Here is a 20,613-nt window from a genome sequence, read left to right as displayed (position 1 = left end):
GGTCCTTGGGGGGGGGGGGAGGGTCTCAGAAGGGTCCTGGGGGGGGTCTGGGGGGGCCCTGGGGGGAGGTCTGTGAGGGGTCCCAGGGAGGGCTCTGGGGGGGGTCTAAGAGGGGTCCCTGGGGGGGGTCTGGGGGTGACCTGGGGGAGGTCTGAGGGGTCCTGGGGGAGGGTCTGGGGGTGACCTGGGGGAGGTCTCAGAGGGGCCCTGGGAGGGGTCTGGGGGTGACCTGGGGGGGTCTGAGAGGGGTCCCTGGAGGGGGTCTGGGAGGGTCCTGGGGGGGATCTCAGGGGGGGCCCTGGGAGGGGTCTGGGGGGTCCCTGGTGGGGGGGGGGGGGGAATCTCAGAGTGGTCTCTGGGAGGGGTCCTGGGGGGGGGTCTCAGAGGGGTGTCTGGGAGGGGTCTGGGGGTGCTTTGGGGGGGGTCTGGGGGGGGGTCTCAGAGGGGTCCCTGGGGGAGGTCTTGGGGTGCTCGGGGGGGGGTCTGAGAGGGGACCTGGGAGGGTCTCAGAGGGGTCCTGTGGGGGGTCTCAGAGGGGTCCCTGGAGGGGTCTGGGGGGACCTGGGGGGGGGTCTGTGAGGGGTCCCAGGGAGGGCTCTGGGGGGGGTCTCAGAGGGGTCCCTGAGAGGGGTCTGGGGGAGCCCTGGGGGGGGTCTGAGGGGTCCTGGGGGGGGGTCTGAGTGGTCCTGGGGGAGGGTCTGGGGGGGATCTGAGGGGTCCTGGGGGGGGTCTCAGAGGGGTCCCTGGGAGGGGACCTGGGGGGGGGTCTCAGAGGGGTCCCTGGGGGTGTCCTGGGGGGGGGTCTCAGAGGGGTCCCTGGGAGGGGTCTGGGGGGGGTCTCAGAGGGGACCTGGGAGGGGTCTTGGGGGACCCTGAGGGGGTCTTGGGGTGCTCTGGGGGGGTCCTGGGGGGGGGGTCTCAGAGGGGTCTCTGGGGGGGTCTGAGAGGGGTCCCTGGGAGGGGTCTGGGGGGACGCTGGGGGGGGTCTGGGGGGGTCCTTGGGGGGGGGAGGGTCTCAGAAGGGTCCTGGGGGGGGTCTGGGGGGAGGTCTGTGAGGGGTCCCAGGGAGGGCTCTGGGGGGGGTCTCAGAGGGGTCCCAGGGAGGGGTCTGGGGGAGGTCTCAGAGGGGTCCCTGGGGGGGGTCTGGGGGGTCCTGGGGGGGGTCTCAGAGGGGTCCCTGTTTGGGGGTCCTTGGGGGGGGGGGGGGGGGGGGGGTTGGGTGGTTCCTGCCAAGGGAGGGCTGTGATTGGTGGGCGCCGGGGGGGGGTGGGTGTGGTGGAGGGGTGGGTGTGGCCTGTGTGTGTGGGCGTGGCCCCGCCCTCATGACGTCACTCCCCTCCCCCCCCAGGCTAACTCCTTGGCCTGCCAAGGTCGCTACACCCCCAGCGGCCAGGCCGGGGCTGCTGCCAGCCAATCGCTGTTCATCTCCAACCACGCCTACTGATGACGTCACCGCCCCAAGCCCCGCCCACACCACACCTCCTTCCCCTCCCCCCGTGCACCTCGCAGCCAATCACAACGCTCCGGACACGCCCCCCAAGCCTGTTTTGCCCCTCCCCCTCCCCCCTTCTCTCAACCAATAAAGTGGCTCCTGGGAAGCAGAGTGGGTGGTGGCTGTGGGGGCGGGGCTTAAGGGGGTGGGGGGCGGGGTTTAAGGGGTGATGGGCGGGGCTTAAGGGGGTGGTGGGTGGGGCTTAGTGGGGATGGGGGCGGGGTTTGGTGGAATGGGGGAGGGGTTTGAATGCATGGGGGAGGGGGTTGAAGGGTGGGGGAGGGGTTTAAAGGGTGAGGGGCGGGGCTTAAGGGGTGGTGGGTGGGGCTTAATGGAGTGGGGGCGGGGTTTGGTGGGATGGGGGAGGGGTTTAAATGCATGGGGGAGGGGGTTGAAGGGTGGGGGAGGGGTTTAAAGGGTGAGGGGCGGGGCTTAAGGGGGTGGCGGGTGGGGATTTAATGGAGTGGGGGGCGGGGTTTAAAGGGTGGGGGCGGGGTTTAAATGCATGGGGGAGGGGTTTAAAGGGTGGGGGCGGGGTTTCAATAGTGGGGGGCGGGGTTTAAAGGGTGGGGGCGGGGTTTGTGAGGGGTTGGGGGAGGGGTTTAAAGGGTGGGGGCGGGGTTTGAGTAGTGGGGGCGGGGTTTAAAGAGTGGGGGCGGGTTTGAAGGGATGGGGGAGGGGTTTGAAGGGTGGGGGAGGGGTTTGAAGGGTGGGGGCGGGGTTTAAAGGGTGGAGGGAGGGGTTTGAAGGGATGGGGGAGGGGTTTGAAGGTGTGGGGGAGGGGTTTAAAGGATGGGGGCGGGGCTTAAAGGGATGGGGAGGAGTTTGAAGGGGTTGGGGGAGGGGTTTAAAGGGTGGGGGCGGGGTTTGACTGGGGTGGGGCGGGGTTTGAAGGGATGGGGGTGTGGCCAGGCGCTTGCCCACCCCCCCTGAGAGCGACGATGGGCGGGGCCAAGAGGCTTGGGGGTGGGGCCAGGTCTGCAGGAGCCAATTACGAGTCAGGGGGCGGGGCTGATGGGGCAAGGGCGGGGCCAGGCTGGCAGGGGCGGGGCCGAGCACCTGAGCCCCTGAGGAGGCCGAGGGGGGTGGGGGTGGAGCTGTGAAGGGGGCGTGGGTAGGAGGAAGGGGGCGTGGTTAGGAGGGAGGCGTGGCTAGGATGAAGGAGGCGTGGCTAGGAAGAAGGAGGCGTGGCTAGGAAGAAGGAGGCGTGGCTAGGAGGAACGGGGCGTGGCTAGGCGAAAGGAGGCGTGGCTAGGAGGAAGGAGGCGTGGCTAGGAGGAAGGAGGCGTGGTTAGTATGAAGGAGGCGTGGCCAGGAGGAAGGAGGCGTGGCTAGAAGGAAAGGGGCGTGGCTAGGAGGGAGGCGGCGCCAACAGCTCAGGGGCGGGGCCAGTGCGGTGGGAGCCAATGAAAAGCCTCCTGGGGGGGGCAGGGGGCGGAGCTTATCGGGCGGGGGGGCGGGGCCGGATCGGCGCCCGCGGCCAATCGGCGGCGAGGAAAGGGGCGGGGCCGTGCGTGAGGGGGGGCGGGGGCGTACGTAAGGGGCGGAACCGTGCGTAAGGGCCGGGGCCGTGCGTAAGGGGCGTGGCCGTGCGTAAGAGGCGTAGGCTTGCGTAAGGGGCGTGGCCGTGCGTAAGAGGCGTGGCCGTGCGTAAGAGGCGTAGGCTTGCGCAAGGGGCGGGGCCGTGCGTAAGGGGCGTGGCCGTGCGTAAGGGGCGTGGCCGTGCGTAAGAGGCGTAGGCTTGCGTAAGGGGCGGGACCGTGCGTGAGGGGCGTGGCCGTGCGTGAGAGGCGTGGCCGTGCGTCAGGGGCGGGGCCGTGCGTAAGAGGCGTGGCCGTGCGTAAGAGGCGTAGGCTTGCGTAAGGGGCGGGGCCGTGCGTAGGGGGCGGAGCCGTCGGTAAGGGGCCGGGGCGTAGGTAAGGGGCGTGGCCGTGCGTAAGAGGCGTGGCCGTGCGTAAGGGGCGGGACCGTGCGTGAGGGGCGTGGCCGTGCGTGAGGGGCGTGGCCGTGCGTAAGGGGCGGGACCGTCGGTAAGGGACCGGGGCGTAGGTAAGGGGCGTGGCCGTGCGTAAGAGGCGTGGCCGTGCGTCAGGGGCGTGGCCGTGCGTCGGGGGCGGAGCCGTGCGTAAGGGGCGGGGCCAGGAGGGCTCCGGCGACGCGGCCCGGCCCCCTCCGCGCGCTCCCTGGCGCCAGGCTCCGCCTCTTCCGGTTGCGTCACTTCCCGCGGAGAGGGCGGGACCGGAAGTGACGCGCGGCGCTGGCGGCGGAGGGGAGGCCCTGGAGGTGCTGAGCGGAGCGGAGGGGACGGAGGAGGCCTGGGGGGGACTGGGGGGGACTGGGAGGGACTGGGAGGGACTGGAAAGGGACTGGGAGGGACTGGGAGGGACTGGGAGGGACTGGGAGGGACTGGGAGGGACTGGGAAGGGACTGGGAGGGGACTGGGAAGGGACTGGGAGGGACTGGAGGGGACTGGGAGGGACTGGGGGGGGACTGGGGGGGACTGGGAGGGACTGGGATGGGACTGGAAGGGACTGGGAGGGACTGGGAGGGACTGGGAGGGGACTGGGAGGGACTGGAGGGGACTGGGAGGGGACTGGGGGGGACTGGGAAGGGACTGGGAAGGGACTGGGAGGGACTGGGAAGGGACTGGAGGGGACTGGGAGGGACTGGGAGGGACTGGGAGGGACTGGGAAGGGACTGGGAGGGACTGGGAGGGACTGGGAGGGACTGGGAGGGACTGGAGGGGACTGGGAGGGACTGGGGGGGACTGGGAGGGACTGGGAGGGACTGGAGGGGACTGGGAGGGACTGGGAGGGACTGGGAAGGGACTGGAGGGGACTGGGAGGGACTGGGAAGGGACTGGGAGGGGACTGGGAGGGACTGGGAGGGGACTGGGAGGGACTGGAGGGGACTGGGAGGGACTGGGAAGGGACTGGGAGGGACTGGGAGGGACTGGAGGGGACTGGGAGGGACTGGGAAGGGACTGGGAGGGACTGGGAGGGACTGGGAGGGACTGGGAAGGGACTGGGATGGGACTGGGGGGGACTGGGAGGGACTGGGAAGGGACTGGGAGGGACTGGGAGGGACTGGGAGGGACTGGGAAGGGACTGGGAGGGACTGGGAAGGGACTGGGAGGGGCTGGGAAGGGACTGGGAGGGACTGGGAGGGACTGGGAGGGACTGGGAAGGGACTGGGATGGGACTGGGGGGGACTGGGAGGGACTGGGAAGGGACTGGGAGGGACTGGGAGGGACTGGGAGGGACTGGAGGGGACTGGGAGGGGACTGGGAGGGACTGGGAGGGGACTGGGAAGGGACTGGGAGGGACTGGGAGGGGACTGGGAGGGACTGGGAGGGACTGGAGGGGACTGGGAGGGACTGGGAGGGACTGGGAGGGACTGGAGGGGACTGGGAGGGACTGGGAGGGACTGGAGGGGACTGGGAGGGGACTGGAGGGGACTGGGAAGGGACTGGAGGGGACTGGAGGGGACTGGGGGGCACTCAATGGGCACCTTTGGGGGCACTCAATGGGCACCTTTGGGGCACTCAATGGGCACCTTTGGGGCACTCAATGGGCACCTTTGGGGGCACTCAGTGGGCACCTTTGGGGGCACTCAATGGGCACCTTTGGGGCACTCAATGGGCACCTTTGGGACACTCAATGGGCACCTTTGGGGGCACTGAATGGGCACCTTTGGGGCACTCAATGGGCACCTTTGGGGGCACTCAGTGGGCACCTTTGGGGGCACTCAATGGGCACCTTTGTGGCACTCAATGGGCACCTTTGGGGCACTCAATGGGCACCTTTGGGGGCACTCAGTGGGCACCTTTGGGGGCACTCAATGGGCACCTTTGGGGCACTCAATGGGCACCTTTGGGGGCACTCAATGGGCACCTTTGGGGCACTCAGTGGGCACCTTTGGGGGCACTCAATGGGCACCTTTGGGACACTCAGTGGGCACCTTTGGGGCACTCAATGGGCACCTTTGGGGGCTCTCAGTGGGCACCTTTGGGGCACACAATGGGCACTTTTGGGGGCACTCAATGGGCACCTTTGGGGGACTCAGTGGGCACCTTTGGGGCACTCAATGGGCACCTTTGGGGGCACTCAATGGGCACCTTTGGGACACTCAATGGGCACCTTTGGGGCCACTCAGTGGGCACCTTTGGGGCACACAATGGGCACTTTTGGGGGCACTCAATGGGCACCTTTGGGGGCTCTCAGTGGGCACCTTTGGGGCACACAATGGGCACCTTTGGGGGCACTCAGTGGGCACCTTTGGGACACTCAGTGGGCACCTTTGGGGCCACTCAATGGGCACCTTTGGGGGCACTCAATGGGCACCTTTGGGGGCTCTCAGTGGGCACCTTTGGGGCACTCAGTGGGCACCTTTGGGGCACTCAATGGGCACCTTTGGGGCACTCAGTGGGCACCTTTGGGGCACTCAATGGGCACCTTTGGGGCACTCAGTGGGCACCATTGGGGCTCTCAATGGGCACCTTTGGGGCACTCAATGGGCACCTTTGGGGGCACTCAGTGGGCACCTTTGGGGGCACTCAGTGGGCACCTTTGGGACACTCAATGGGCACCTTTGGGGCACTCAATGGGCACCTTTGGGGCACTCAATGGGCACCCTTTTGCCCCTCGTTGGGCGCCACCGGTCCCCTTCCATGCTTCACTCCTTCTCCTTGGCCCTTGGCAACCCCTGGGGGTGGTGCTGGGCACCCTGGGGGGGGGGTGTGTGTGCCCCCTTGCCCCCCTGGGTGCCCCCTGAGTGCCCCCTTGGGTGCCCCCTGGCAGCCATGGGCGAGCTGAGCGAGCTGGACCGGCAGATCGAGCAGCTGCGGCGCTGTGAGCTCATCAAGGAGAGCGAGGTCAAGGCCCTCTGTGCCAAGGCCAGGTGGGGGGGAACACGCCCCCCTCATTTGCATGCATTTGCATAACCCCTCCCCCCTTCCTCCCCTGGGCCCCTCCCCTTTCCCCCCCCCTTCCCTGCCCTCCCCTTCCTGGCATTGGGGGGGGGGGTTGGGGTTGGGTTTGCCCTTCCCTTACCCTGCCTGGCAGAGCCTGGGGGGGGTCATTGGGGGCCTTAATTAGCAGCTCCTGGCACTAATTAGCAGCCTTAAGCCTTAATTAATGAGCAGCTCTTGGCACTAATTAGCAGCTCCTGGTACTAATTAGCAGCTCCAGGCCTTAATTAGCAGCCTCAAGCCTTAATTAATGAGCAGCTCCTGGCACTAATTAGCAGCTCCAGGCCTTAATTAGCAGCCTCAAGCCTTAATTAATGAGCAGCTCCTGGCACTAATTAGCAGCTCCAGGCCTTAATTAGCAGCCTCAAGCCTTAATTAATGAGCAGCTCCTGGCACTAATTAGCTGCTCCAGGTCTTAATTAGCAGCTCCTGGCACTAATTAGCAGCTCCTGGCACTAATTAGCAGCTCCAGGGCTTAATTAGCAGCTCCTGGCACTAATTAGCAGCTCCTGGCACTAATTAGCTGCTCCAGGCCTTAATGAGCTGCTCCTGGCCTTAATTAGCAGCTCCAGGCCTTAATTAGCAGCTCCTGGCACTAATTAGCTGTTCCTGCCACTAATTAGCTGCTCCTGCCACTAATTAGCAGCCTCAAGCCTTAATTAATGAGCAGCTCCTGGCACTAATTAGCAGTTCCTGGCACTAATTAGCTGCTCCAGTCCTTAATTAGCTGCTCCTGTCACTAATTAGCTGCTCCTGGCACTGATTAGCAGCTCGAGGCCTTAATGAGCTGCTCCTGGCACTAATTAGCAGCTCCTGGCACTAATTAGCTGCTCCAGGCCTTAATTAGCTGCTCCTGGCACTAATTAGCTGCTCCAGGCCTTAATTAGCAGCCTCAAGCCTTAATTAATGAGCAACTCCTGGCATTAATTAGCAGCTCCTGGTACTAATTAGTTGCTCCAGGCCTTAATGAGCTGCTCCTGGCACTAATTAGCTGCTCCAGGCCTTAATGAGCTGCTCCTGGCACTAATTAGCTGCTCCAGGCCTTAATGAGCTGCTCCTGGCACTAATTAGCTGCTCCAGGTCTTAATTAATGAGCAGCTCTTGACACTAATTAGCATCTCCAGACCTTAATTAGCAGCCTCAGACCTTAGTTAGCATCTTCAAGCCTTAATTAATGAGCAGCTCCTGGCACTAATTAGCAGCTCCAGGGCTTAATTAGCAGCTCCTGGCACTAATTAGCTGCTCCAGGCCTTAATGAGCAGCCTCAAGCCTTAATTAATGAGCAACTCCTGGCATTAATTAGCAGCTCCTGGCACTAATGAGCTGCTCCTGGCACTAATTAGCAGCTCCTGGCCTTAATTAGCAGCTCCTGGCACTAATTAGCAGCTCCTGGCACTAATTAGCTGCTCCTGGCACTAATTAGTTGCTCCAGGCCTTAATGAGCTGCTCCTGGCACTAATTAGCTGCTCCAGGCCTTAATGAGCAGCTCCTGGCACTAATTAGCTGCTCCAGGCTTAATGAGCTGCTCCTGGCACTAATTAGCTGCTCCTGGCACTAATTAGCAGCTCCAGGCCTTAATTAGCAGCCTCAAGCCTTAATTATTGAGCAGCTCCTGGCACTAATTAGCTGCTCCAGGGCTTAATTAGCAGCTCCTGGCACTAATTAGCAGCTCCAGGTCTTAATTAGCAGCTCCAGGTACTAATTAGCAGCTCCAGGCCTTAATTAGCAGCCTCAAGCCTTAATTAATGAGCAGCTCCTGGCACTAATTAGCAGCTCCTGGCACTAATTAGCTGCTCCTGGCATTAATGAGCTGCTCCAGGCCTTAATGAGCTGCTCCTGGCACTAATTAGCTGCTCCAGGCCTTAATGAGCTGCTCCTGGCACTAATTAGCAGCTCCAGCCCTTAATTAGCAGCCTCAAGCCTTAATTAATGAGCAGCTCCTGGCACTAATTAGCTGCTCCTGGCCTTAATTAGCAGCTCCTGGCACTAATTAGCTGCTCCTGGCACTAATTAGCTGCTCCAGCCCTTAATTTGCAGCCTCAAGCCATAATTAGCATCTCCAGACTCTAATTAGCATCTCCAAGCCCTAATTAACCACTCCAGGCCTTAATTAATTAGCACCTCCGGGCCCTAATTAGCAGCTTCAGGCCTTAATTAGCCTCCCCAGGGCTTAATGACCTCTCCCCAGGGCTCCTTTGGCCTCCCCCTCCCCCCCCCCCAGGTTGGGTTAATTAATGACTGAGTTAATTAATGGGTTAATGAGTGAGGTGATTAAGTAGCTCATTAGTGGGTTAATTGGCTAATTAATTGGCTAATTAATGCTCCCTCCCCCCCCCAAAGGGAGATCCTGGTGGAGGAGAGCAATGTGCAGAGAGTGGACTCCCCTGTGACGGTGAGGGGCGGGGCAGGGGCGGGGCTGGGTGGGGCTGGGGTGGGGCAGGGGTGGAGTGGAGGGGTTGGGGCAGGGGTGGGGCTGGGGGTGTGGAATGGAGCAAGGGTGGGTCATGGGTGGGGCTAAGGGTGGGGCACGGGTGGGGCTGGGGGTGTGGAAGGGGGCAGGGGTGGGGTTGGGGGTGTGGAAGGGAGGGAGGGTGCGGCTGGGTGGGGCATGGGTGGGGCTGGGGGTGTGGAATGGAGCCGGGGTGGGGCAGAGGTGGGGTTGAGGGGGTGGGGCATGGGTGGGGCGAAGGGTGGGGCACGGGTGGGGCTTGGGGTGTGGAAGGGGGCAGGGGTGGGGTTGGGGGTGTGGAAGGGAGCAAGGGTGGGGCATGGGTGGGGCTTGGGGTGTGGAAGGGAGCAAGGGTGGGGCAGGGGTGGGGTTGGGGTGGGGCATGGGTGGGGCTTGGGGTTTGGAAGGGAGAAGGGGTGGAGCAGGGGTGGGGCTGGGAGGGTAGAAGGTAGGGAGGGTGGGGCTGGGGTGGGGCAGGGGTGGGGTTGAGGGGGTGGGGCACGGGTGGGGCTTGGGGTGTGGAAGGGGGCAGGGGTGGGGTTGGGGGTGTGGAAGGGAGGGAGGGTGCGGCTGGGTGGGGCATGGGTGGGGCTGGGGGTGTGGAAGGGAGCAGGGGTGGGGCAGGGGTGGGGTTGGGGTGGGGCATGGGTGGGGCTGGGGGTGTGGAATGGAGCCGGGGTGGGGCAGGGGTGGAGTTGAGGGTGTAGAAGGAAGGGAGGGTGGGGCTGGGGTGGGGCAGAGGTGGTGCAGGGGGTGTGGAAGGGTGCAGGGGTGGGGCAGGGGTGGGGCTGGTGATGTATAGGGGGTGGGGCAGGGGTGGGGTTGTGGAGGAGCTGGGGTGGGGCAGGGGGTGTGGAAGGGTGGGGCAGGGGTGAGGCTGTGGGTGTGGAAGGGAGCAAGGGTGGGGCAGGGGTGGGGCTGTGGGTGTGGAAGGGAGCAAGGGTGGGGCAGGGAATGTGGAGGGGGTGGGGCATGGGTGGGGCTTGGGTGGGGCTTGGGGTGTGGAAGGGAGCAGGGGTGGGGCAGGGTGGGATGGGGTGGGGCAGGGCGTGTGGAAGGCAGCAAGGGTGGGGCAAGGGTGGGGTGGGGGTGTGGAAGGGAGCAAGGGTGGGGCATGGGTGGGGCTGGGGGTGTGGAAGGGAGCAAGGGTGGGGCAGGGGTGGGGTGGAGGTGTGGAAGGGATCATGGGTGGGGCAGGGGTGGGGCCAGGGGTGTGTAAGAGAGCAGGGGCGTGGCTGGGTGGGGCAGGAGTGGGGCTGTGGGTGTGTAAGGGAGCCAGGGTGGGGCAGGGAATGTGGAGGGGGTGGGGCGTGGGTGGGGCTTGGGGTGTGGAAGGGAGCAGGGGTGGGGCTGGGTGGGGCTTGGGGTGTGGAAGGGAGGGAGGGTGGGGCATGGGTGGGGCTGGGGGTGTGTAAGAGAGCAGGGGTGGGGCTGGGGTGGGGCTGGGCTTGTGGAGGGGGTGTGGCAGGGGTGGGGTTGGAGGTGTGGAAGGCAGCAGGGGTGGGGCTGGGTGTGGCATGGGTGGGGCTGGGGTGTGGAAGGGAGCAAGGGTGGGGCATGGGTGGGGCTGGGGGTGTAGAAAGGGGCAGGGGTGGGGCAGGGGTGGGGCTGGGGGTGTGGAAGGGAGCTGGGGTGGGGCAGGGCGGGGCATGGGTGGGGCAGGGGCGTGGCCAGGGTGGGGCTGACTCCTAAGGGCCCCCCCAGGTGTGTGGGGACATCCATGGGCAGTTCTATGACCTGAAGGAGCTCTTCAGGGTGAGTGCCCCCTGAGTGCCCCCTGAGTGCCCCCTGAGTGCCCTCTGAGTGCCCCCTGAGTGCCCCCTGAGTGCCCCCCTGAGTGCCCCCTGAGTGCCCTCTGAGTGCCCCCTGAGTGCCCCCTGAGTGCCCTCTGAGTGCCCCCTGAGTGCCCCCTGAGTGCCTCCTGAGTGCCCCCTGAGTGCCCCCTGAGTGCCCCCTGAGTGCCCCCTGAGTGCCCCCTGAGTGCCCCCTGAGTGCCCCCTGAGTGCCTCCTGAGTGCCCTCTGAGTGCCCCCTGAGTGCCCCCCTGAGTGCCCCCTGAGTGCCCTCTGAGTGCCCCCTGAGTGCCCTCTGAGTGCTCCCTGAGTGCCCTCTGAGTGCCCCCTGAGTGCCCCCTGAGTGCCCTCTGAGTGCCCTCTGAGTGCCCCCTGAGTGCCCCCTGAGTGCCCCCCGTGCCCCCTGAGTGCCCCCTGAGTGCCCTCTGAGTGCCCTCTGAGTGCCCTCTGGGTGCCCTCTGAGTGCCCACTGGGTGCCCTCTGAGTGCCCTCTGAGTGCCCTCCTCAGTGCCCTCCTGAGTGCCCTCTCAGTGCCCTCTGAGTGCCCCCTCAGTGCCCCTAACTGCCCCTCAGTGCCCCCTCAGTGCCCTCTGCTGCCCCTAACCCCCCCCTCAGTGCCCTCTGCTGCCCCCCTGAGTGCCCTCTGAGTGCCCCTAACCCCCCCCTCAGTGCCCTCTGCTGCCCCTTGAGTGCCCTCTGCTGCCCCTAACCCCCCCCTCAGTACCCTCTGATGCCCGCTGAGTGCCCCCCTGAGTGCCCTCTGAGTGCCCCTAACCCCCCCCTCAGTGCCCTCTGCTGCCCCTTGAGTGCCCTCTGCTGCCCCTAACCCCCCCCTCAGTGCCCTCTGATGCCCTCTCAGTGCCCTCTGCTGCCCCTAACCCCCCCCTCAGTGCCCTCTTCTGCCCCCTCACTGCCCTCTGCTGCGCCCTCAGTGCCCTCTGCTGCCCATAACTGCCCCTCAGTGCCCCTTAGTGCCCCTCAGTGCCCTCTACAGCCCCTAACCCCCCCCTCAGTGCCCTCTGCTGCCCCTCAGTGCCCTCTTCTGCCCCTAACCCCCCCCTCAGTGCCCTCTGATGCCCTCTCAGTGCCCTCTGCTGCCCCTAACCCCCCCCTCAGTGCCCTCTTCTGCCCCCTCAGTGCCCTCTGCTGCCCCTCAGTGCTCTCTGCTGCCCCTCAGTGCCCTCTTCTGCCCCTAACCACCCCCTCACTGCCCTCTGCTGCCCCTCACTGCCCTCTGCTGCCCCCTCAGTGCCCTCTGCCGCCCCTAACTGCCCTCTGCTGCCCCCTCAGTGCCCCCTCAGTGCCCTCTACAGCCCCTAACCCCCCCCCTGAGTGCCCTCTGCTGCCCCCTCAGTGCCCCTCAGTGCCCTCTGCTGCCCCCTCAGTGCCCTCTGCTGCCCCTAACTGCCCCTCAGTCCCCTCTGCTGCCCCCTCAGTGCCCTCTGCTGCCCCTAACTGCCCCTCAGTGCCCTCTGCTGCCCCTAACCCCCCCCTCAGTGCCCTCTGCTGCCCCTAACTGCCCCTCAGTGCCCTCTGCTGCCCCTAACCCCCCCCTCAGTGCCCTCTGCTGCCCACTGAGTGCCCTCTGCTGCCCCTAACCCCCCCCCTGAGTGCCCTCTGCTGCCCCTAACCCCCCCCTCAGTGCCCTCTGCTGCCCACTGAGTGCCCTCTGCTGCCCCTAACCCCCCCCTCAGTGCCCTCTGCTGCCCCTAACCCCCCCCCTGAGTGCCCTCTGCTGCCCCCTCAGTGCCCTCTGCTGCCCCTCTGCTGCCCCTCACTGCCCTCTTCTGCCCCCTCAGTGCCCCCTCAGTGCCCTCTACAGCCCCTAACCCCCCCCTGAGTGCCCTCTGCTGCCCCCCTGAGTGCCCCCCGTGCCCGCTGTGCCCGCAGGTGGGGGGGGATGTGCCCGAGACCAACTACCTGTTCATGGGGGACTTCGTGGACAGAGGCTTCTACAGCGTGGAGACCTTCCTGCTGCTGCTGGCACTCAAGGTGGGCACCAGGGGGCACCCAGCGGGCACCAGGGGGCGCCCAGCGGGCACCCAGGGGGCAGCAGAGGGCACCCAAGGGGTGGTTGTGGCACTGAGGGGGCAGCAGAGGGCAGCAGAGGGCGCTGAGAGGGTGGTTAGGGGCGGTTAGGGGCAGCAGAGGGCACTGAGAGGGCACCAGGGGGCACCCAGGGGGCAGCAGAGGGCACTCAAGGGGTGGTTGTGGCACTGAGAGGGCAGCAGAGGGCAGCAGAGGGCACTGAGAGGGCAGCAGAGGGCACTCAAGGGGAGGTTGTGGCACTGAGGGGGCAGCAGAGGGCACTGAGGGGGCAGCAGAGGGCACTGAGGGGCAGCAGAGGGCACCCAAGGGGTGGTTGTGGCACTGAGAGGGCAGCAGAGGGCAGCAGAGGGCACTGAGGGGGCAGCAGAGGGCACTCAGGGGGTGGTTGTGGCACTCAGGGGGCAGCAGAGGGCACTGAGGGGGCAGCAGAGGGCAGCAGAGGGCACTGAGGGGGCAGCAGAGGGCACTCAGGGGGTGGTTGTGGCACTTAGGTGGCAGCAGAGGGCACTGAGAGGGCAGCAGAGGGCAGCAGAGGGCACTCAGGGGGCAGCAGAGGGCACTGGTTGGGTGGGGCCGGAAGTTGAGTTGGGCGGGGCCGGAAGTGGCCATTCTGAGGGCGGAAGCTGGTTGGGTGGGGCCGGAAGTGAGTTGGGCGGGGCCGGAAGTGGCCATTCTGAGGGCGGAAGCTGGTCGGGTGGGGCCGGAAGTTGAGTTGGGCGGGGCCGGAAGTGGCTGGTCACAGGTAGGAAGTGAGTGGAGCAGACCCGGAAGTGGCCATTCTGAGCCCGGCAGTAGGTCAGACAGGACAGGAAGTAGGTCAGGTGATACAGGAAGTTGCCACTCTGAGGTAGGAAGTGAGTCAGGAAGGAACAGAAGGGGCCAGGCCCGGGTAGGAAGTGAGTCAGACGTGGGTGGAAGTGCCTGGCCTGGGGCCGGAAGCTGCTCGGGGCCAGTAGTGGCCATTGTGTGCCTGGCAGTGGGCAGGTCGGGACCGGAAGTGGCCTGTCTGAGGCAGGAAGTGAGTCGGGCGGGAGAGGAAGTGCACAGTCTGAGGTCGGGAGTGAGTTGGGTCAGGCGGGAAGTGGCTGCACTGAGGTTGGAAGTGGATTGGATGGGGCTGGAAGTGTCTGTTCTGAGGCAGGAAATGGATTGGATGGGGCCAGAAGTGTCTGTTCTGAGGCAGGAAATGGATTGGATGGGGCTGGAAGTGTCTGTTCTGAGGCAGGAAATGGGTCGGAGGGGGGAGGAAGTGACCGTTCTGAGGCAGGAAGTGGGTCAGACAGACCCGGAAGTGACCGGTTCTGTCCGGAAGTGGGTCAGAACGGACCGGAAGTGACCGGTTTTGTCCGGAAGTGGGTCAGACGGGACCGGAAATGACCGGTTTTGTCCGGAAGTGGGTCAGACAGGACCGGAAGTGACTGGTTTCATCCGGAAGTGGGTCAGATGGGACCGGAAGTGACCGGTTTCATCCGGAAGTGGGTCAGACGGGACCGGAAGTGGGTCAGATGGGACCTGAAGTGACCGGTTTTGCCCGGTAGTGGGTTGGCCAGGCCCGGAAGTGGGTCATACAGGACCGGAAGTGACCGTTCTGAGTCCGGAAGAGGGTCAGGCAGGCCCGGAAGTGGGTCAGACAGGACCGGAAGTGACCGGTTTTACCCTGAAGTGGGTCGGCCAGGACCGGAAGTGACCATTCCAAAGCCGGAAATGGGTCGGGCTGGCCCGGAAGTGACCGGTTTCATCCGGAAGTGGGTCAGACGGGACCGGAAGTGACCGGTTTCATCCGGAAGTGGGTCAGAACGGACCGGAAGTGACCCTTCCAAAGCCGGAAACGGGTCGGGCTGGCCCGGAAGTGTCCCTTCCTGACCCCCCCCGGGCGTCTCTCCGTCAGGTGCGGTACCCGGACCGGATCACCCTGATCCGGGGCAACCACGAGAGCCGCCAGATCACGCAGGTCTACGGCTTCTACGACGAGTGCCTGCGCAAGTACGGCTCCGTCACCGTCTGGCGCTACTGCACCGAGATCTTCGACTACCTCAGCCTCTCCGCCATCATCGACGGCAAGGTCGGCACCCCCCAGCCCCTGCCGGGCCTCCCCGGGCGCGGAAGTGGCCGTCGTGGGGCGGGAAGTGGCCGTCGTGGGGCGGGAAGTGACCACTGTGGGGTCCCAGAGGCAGGATGTGGCTGTTTTAAGGCAGGAAGTGGCCTCTCTGTGGTTGCCATGAGGGTACAGGGGTGGGAAGTGGCCATGGTGAGGCAGGAAGTGGCCATCCTGGGGCAGGAAGTGATCACCCTGGGCCCGGAAGTGACTCTTGCAGGGCAGGAAGTGGCCTCACTGTGGCCATCACTAGGGTAGAGGGGTGGGAAGTGGCCATGCTGAGGCAGGAAGTGGCCATGCTGGGGCAGGAAGTGGCCGTCGTGGGGCGGGAAGTGGCCGTCGTGGGGTGGGAAGTGGCCATTCTGGGGTGGGAAGTGGCCATTCTGGGGTGGGAAGTGGCCATCGTGGGGCAGGAAGTGGCCGTCGTGGGGCGGGAAGTGGCCACTGTGGGGTCCCAGAGGCAGGAAGTGGCTGTTTTAAGGCAGGAAGGGACCTCCCTGTGGCCGTCACTAGGGTACAGGGGCGGGAAGTGGCCGTCGTGGGGCGGGAAGTGGCCGTCGTGGGGTGGGAAGTGGCCATTCTGGGGTGGGAAGTGGCCATTCTGGGGTGGGAAGTGGCCATCGTGGGGCAGGAAGTGGCCGTCGTGGGGCGGGAAGTGGCCATGTGGGGCGGGAAGTGGCCATGCTGGGGCAGGAAGTGGCCGTCGTGGGGCGGGAAGTGGCCATGTGGGGCGGGAAGTGGCCATTCTGGGACGGGAAGTGACCACTGTGGGGTCCCAGAGGCAGGGAGTGGCTGTTGTAAGGCAGGAAGGGACCTCCCTGTGGCCTTCACTAGGGTAGAGGGGTGGGAAGTGGCCATGCTGAGGCAGGAAGTGGCCATCGTGGGGCGGGAAGTGGCCATCGTGGGGCGGGAAGTGGCCATGTGGGGCGGGAAGTGGCCATTGTGGGGTGGGAAGTCGCCATCGTGGGGCGGGAAGTGGCCATCGTGGGGTGGGAAGTGGCCGTCGTGGGGCGGGATGTGGCCATCGTGGGGTGGGAAGTGGCCATGGTGGGGCGGGAAGTGGCCATTGTGGGGCGGGAAGTGACCACTGTGGGGTCCCAGAGGCAGGAAGTGACTGTTTTAAGGCAGGAAGGGATCTCCCTGTGGTCGTCACTAGGGTAGAGGGGTGGGAAGTGGCCATGCTGAGGCAGGAAGTGGCCATCGTGGGGCGGGAAGTGGCCATTGTGGGGTGGGAAGTGGCCATTCTGGGGTGGGAAGTGGCCATCGTGGGGCGGGAAGTGGCCATCGTGGGGCGGGAAGTGGCCATCGTGGGGCAGGAAGTGGCCATCGTGGGGCGGGAAGTGGCCATCGTGGGGCGGGAAGTGGCCATTCTGGGGCAGGAAGTGGCCATCGTGGGGCGGGAAGTGGCCGTCATGGGGTGGGAAGTGGCCATGTGGGGCGGGAAGTGGCCATTGTGGGGTGGGAAGTCGCCATCGTGGGGCGGGAAGTGGCCATCGTGGGGTGGGAAGTGGCCGTCGTGGGGCGGGATGTGGCCATCGTGGGGTGGGAAGTGGCCATTGTGGGGCGGGAAGTGGCCATTGTGGGGCGGGAAGTGGCCGTCGTGGGGCGGGAAGTGGCCATTCTGGGGCGGGAAGTGGCCATTCTGGGGTGGGAAGTGACCACTGTGGGGTCCCAGAGGCAGGAAGTGACTGTTTTAAGGCAGGAAGGGATCTCCCTGTGGTCGTCACTAGGGTAGAGGGGTGGGAAGTGGCCATGCTGAGGCAGGAAGTGGCCATCGTGGGGCGGGAAGTGGCCATTGTGGGGTGGGAAGTGGCCATTCTGGGGTGGGAAGTGGCCATCGTGGGGGGGGGAAGTGGCCATCGTGGGGCGGGAAGTGGCCATCGTGGGGCAGGAAGTGGCCATCGTGGGGCGGGAAGTGGCCATGTGGGGCAGGAACTGGCCATTGTGGGGCAGGAAGTGGACATCATGGGGCGGGAAGTGGCCATTCTGGGGTGGGAAGTGGCCATCGTGGGGCGGGAAGTGGCCATTCTGGGGTGGGAAGTCGCCATGCTGAGGCAGGAAGTGGCCATCCTGGGGTGGGAAGTCGCCATCGTGGGGCGGGAAGTGGCCATTGTGGGGCAGGAAGTGGCCATTCTGGGGCGGGAAGTGGCCGTCGTGGGGCAGGAAGTGGCCATCCTGGGGTGGGAAGTGACCACTGTGGCATCCCAGAGGCAGGAAGTGGCTGTTGTAAGGCAGGAAGGGACCTCCCTGTGGCCGTCACTAGGGTAGAGGGGTGGGAAGTGGCCATGCTGAGGTAGGAAGTGGCCATCCTGGGGCGGGAAGTGGCCATGTGGGGCGGGAAGTGGCCATGCTGGGGCAGGAAGTGGCCGTCGTGGGGCGGGAAGTGGCCATGTGGGGTGGGAAGTGGCCATGTGGGGCGGGAAGTGGCCATTGTGGGGCGGGAAGTGACCATCGTGGGGCAGGAAGTGGCCATCGTGGGGCGGGAAGTGGCTCAGAGTGGGCACTGAATGGGCACTGAGTGGGCACTGAGAGGGCACTGAGTGGGCACTTAGAGGGCAGCTCAGGGGGGGGTTTGCAGCTCCTCTCAGAGCCTCCCCCAGCAGCTCCGGAGCTGCTTTGGCTGCAGCGGTCGCAGCTGGAAGGGGTTGGGTATGGGGCACTGAGAGGGCACTGAGTGGGCACTTAGAGGGCATGGAGAGGGCACTGAGTGGGCACTTAGAGGGCACTGAGAGGGCACTTAGAGGGCAGCTCTGGGGGGGGTTTGCAGCTCCTCTCAGAGCCTCCCCCAGCAGCTCCAGAGCCTCTTTGCCTGCAGCGGTGGCAGCTGGAAGGGGTTGGGTATGGGGCACTGAGTGGGCACTGTGTGGGCACTGGGAGGGCACTGAGTGGGCACTTAGTGGGCACTGAGAGGGCACTGAGTGGGCACTTAGAGGGCAGCTCAGGGGGGGGTTTGCAGCTCCTCTCAGAGCCTCCCCCAGCAGCTCCGGAGCCTCTTTGGCTGCAGCGGTCGCAGCTGGAAGGGGTTGGGTTGGGTATGGGGCACTGAGTGGGCACTTGGAGGGCTCAGAGTGGGCACTTAGAGGGCACTTAGAGGGCACTGAGAGGGCACTGAGTGGGCACTGAGAGGGCAGCTCAGGGGGGGGTTTGCAGCTCCTCTCAGAGCCTCCCCCAGCAGCTCCAGAGCCTCTTTGCCTGCAGCGGTGGCAGCTGGAAGGGGTTGGGTTGGGTTTGGGAGCCCTGGGGGGGCACTGAGTGGGCACAGGGTGGGCACTGAGTGGGCACTGAGTGGGCACTGAGAGGGCACTTAGAGGGCAGCTCAGGGGGGGGTTTGCAGCTCCTCTCAGAGCCTCCCCCAGCAGCTCCGGAGCCGCTTTGGCTGCAGCGGTCGCAGCTGGAAGGGGTTGGGTATGGGGCACTGGGGGGGCACTGAGTGGGCACTTGGAGGGCTCAGAGTGGGCACTGAGTGAGCACTGAGTGGGCACTGAGTGGGCACTGAGAGGGCACTTAGAGGGCAGCTCAGGGGGGGGTTTGCAGCTCCTCTCAGAGCCTCCCCCAGCAGCTCCGGAGCCGCTTTGGCTGCAGCGGTCGCAGCTGGAAGGGGTTGGGTATGGGGCCCTGGGGGGGCACTGAGTGGGCACAGAGTGGGCACTGAGTGGGCACTGAGTGGGCACTGAGTGGGCACTGAGAGGGCAGCTCAGGGGGGGGTTTGCAGCTCCTCTCAGAGCCTCCCCCAGCAGCTCCAGAGCCTCTTTGGCTGCAGCGGTCGCAGCTGGAAGGGGTTGGGTATGGGGCACTGAGTGGCCACTGAGAGGGCACTTTGAGGGCACTGAGTGGGCACCTGGGGGGCATTGAGAGGGCCCTGAGGGGGCACTGAGAGGGCAGCTCAGGGGGGATTGCAGCTCCTCTCAGAGCCTCCCCCAGCAGCTCCAGAGCCGCTTTGGCTGCAGCGGTCGCAGCTGGAAGGGGTTGGGTATGGGGCACTGAGTGGGCACTTGGAGGGCTCAGAGTGGGCACTGAATGGGCACTGAGTGGGCACTGAGAGGGCACTGAGTGGGCACTTAGAGGGCAGCTCAGGGGGGGGTTTGCAGCTCCTCTCAGAGCCTCCCCCAGCAGCTCCGGAGCCTCTTTGGCTGCAGCGGTGGCAGCTGGAAGGGGTTGGGTTGGGTTTGGAGCCCTGGGTGGGCACAGGGTGGGCACTGACTGGGCACTGAGTGGGCACTGAGTGGGCATTTAGAGGGCACTTAGAGGGCACTGAGTGGGCACTTAGAGGGCAGCTCAGGGGGGGGTTTGCAGCTCCTCTCAGAGCCTCCCCCAGCAGCTCCGGAGCCGCTTTGGCTGCAGCGGTCGCAGCTGGAAGGGGTTGGGTATGGGGCACTGAGAGGGCACTGAGTGGGCACTTGGAGGGCTCAGAGTGGGCACTGAATGGGCACTTAGTGGGCACTGAGTGGGCACTGAGTGGGCACTTAGAGGGCAGCTCAGGGGGGGGTTTGCAGCTCCTCTCAGAGCCTCCCCCAGCAGCTCCGGAGCCTCTTTGCCTGCAGCGGTCGCAGCTGGAAGGGGTTGGGTATGGGGCACTGAGTGGGCACTGGAGGGCACTGAGTGGGCATTGGAGGGCATTGAGTGGGCACTGAGTGGGCACTGAGTGGGCACTTAGAGGGCAGCTCAGGGGGGGGTTTGCAGCTCCTCTCAGAGCCTCCCCCAGCAGCTCCGGAGCTGCTTTGGCTGCAGCGGTCGCAGCTGGAAGGGGTTGGGTTGGGGACCCTGGGGGGGGGCACTGAGTGGGCACAGAGTGGGCACTGAGTGGGCACTGAGTGGGCACTGAGTGGGCACTGAGTGGGCACTTAGAGGGCAGCTCAGGGGGGGGTTTGCAGCTCCTCTCAGAGCCTCCCCCAGCAGCTCCGGAGCCTCTTTGCCTGCAGCGGTCGCAGCTGGAGGGGGTTGGGTTTGGGGCCCTGGGGGGGCACTGAGTGGGCACTTGGAGGGCTCAGAGTGGGCACTTAGTGGGCACTTAGTGGGCACTGAATGGGCACTGAGAGGGCACTTAGAGGGCAGCTCTGAGGGGGGGTTGCAGCTCCTCTCAGAGCCTCCCCCAGCAGCTCCAGAGCCGCTTTGGCTGCAGCGGTCGCAGCTAGAAGGGGTTGGGTATGGGGCACTGAGTGGGCACTTGGAGGGCTCAGAGTGGGCACTGAATGGGCACTGAGTGGGCACTGAGAGGGCACTTAGAGGGCAGCTCAGGGGGGGGTTTGCAGCTCCTCTCAGAGCCTCCCCCAGCAGCTCCGGAGCCTCTTTGCCTGCAGCGGTGGCAGCTGGAAGGGGTTGGGTTGGGTATGGGGCACTGAGTGGGCACTTGGAGGGCTCAGAGTGGGCACTGAGTGGGCACTGAGTGGGCACTGAGAGGGCACTTAGAGGGCAGCTCAGGGGGGGGTTTGCAGCTCCTCTCAGAGCCTCCCCCAGCAGCTCCGGAGCCTCTTTGCCTGCAGCGGTGGCAGCTGGAAGGGGTTGGGTTGGGTTTGGGGCCCTTGGGGGGGCCCTGGGTGGGCACAGGGTGGGCACAGGGTGGGCACAGGGTGGGCAGCAGTGCCTGTGCCCTCCCTCCCCCAGATCTTCTGCGTGCATGGAGGCCTCTCCCCCTCCATCCAGACCCTGGACCAGATCCGAACCATCGACCGCAAGCAGGAGGTGCCTCACGATGGGCCCATGTGTGACCTGCTCTGGTCCGACCCCGAGGGTAGGGCGGGGCTTAGGGCGTGGCCCTGGGCGTGGCCCT

The 20,613-nt window shown here is 65.5% G+C and overlaps 1 protein-coding gene across 1 annotated transcript; it reads left to right on the top strand.

Moving 5' to 3' along the window:
• Positions 1-3,658: 3,658 nt before the first annotated feature.
• On the top strand, positions 3,659-20,579 carry PPP4C (protein phosphatase 4 catalytic subunit; the record flags this gene model as incomplete). The annotated part of the gene is made up of 7 exons (XM_064141329.1): positions 3,659-3,775; positions 6,292-6,391; positions 8,802-8,853; positions 10,615-10,665; positions 12,593-12,694; positions 14,640-14,813; positions 20,448-20,579. Coding segments are annotated over exons 2-7 (609 nt in total), but the record flags the coding sequence as incomplete, so codon positions are not given.
• Positions 20,580-20,613: the final 34 nt, after the last annotated feature.

This window comes from Pogoniulus pusillus, unplaced genomic scaffold (assembly GCF_015220805.1).
Source record: "Pogoniulus pusillus isolate bPogPus1 unplaced genomic scaffold, bPogPus1.pri scaffold_271_arrow_ctg1, whole genome shotgun sequence".
NCBI classification, from domain to species: domain Eukaryota; kingdom Metazoa; phylum Chordata; class Aves; order Piciformes; family Lybiidae; genus Pogoniulus; species Pogoniulus pusillus.
The sequence above is the reverse complement of the archived record's forward strand: the minus strand, read 5'-3'. Positions and strand labels throughout refer to the sequence as shown.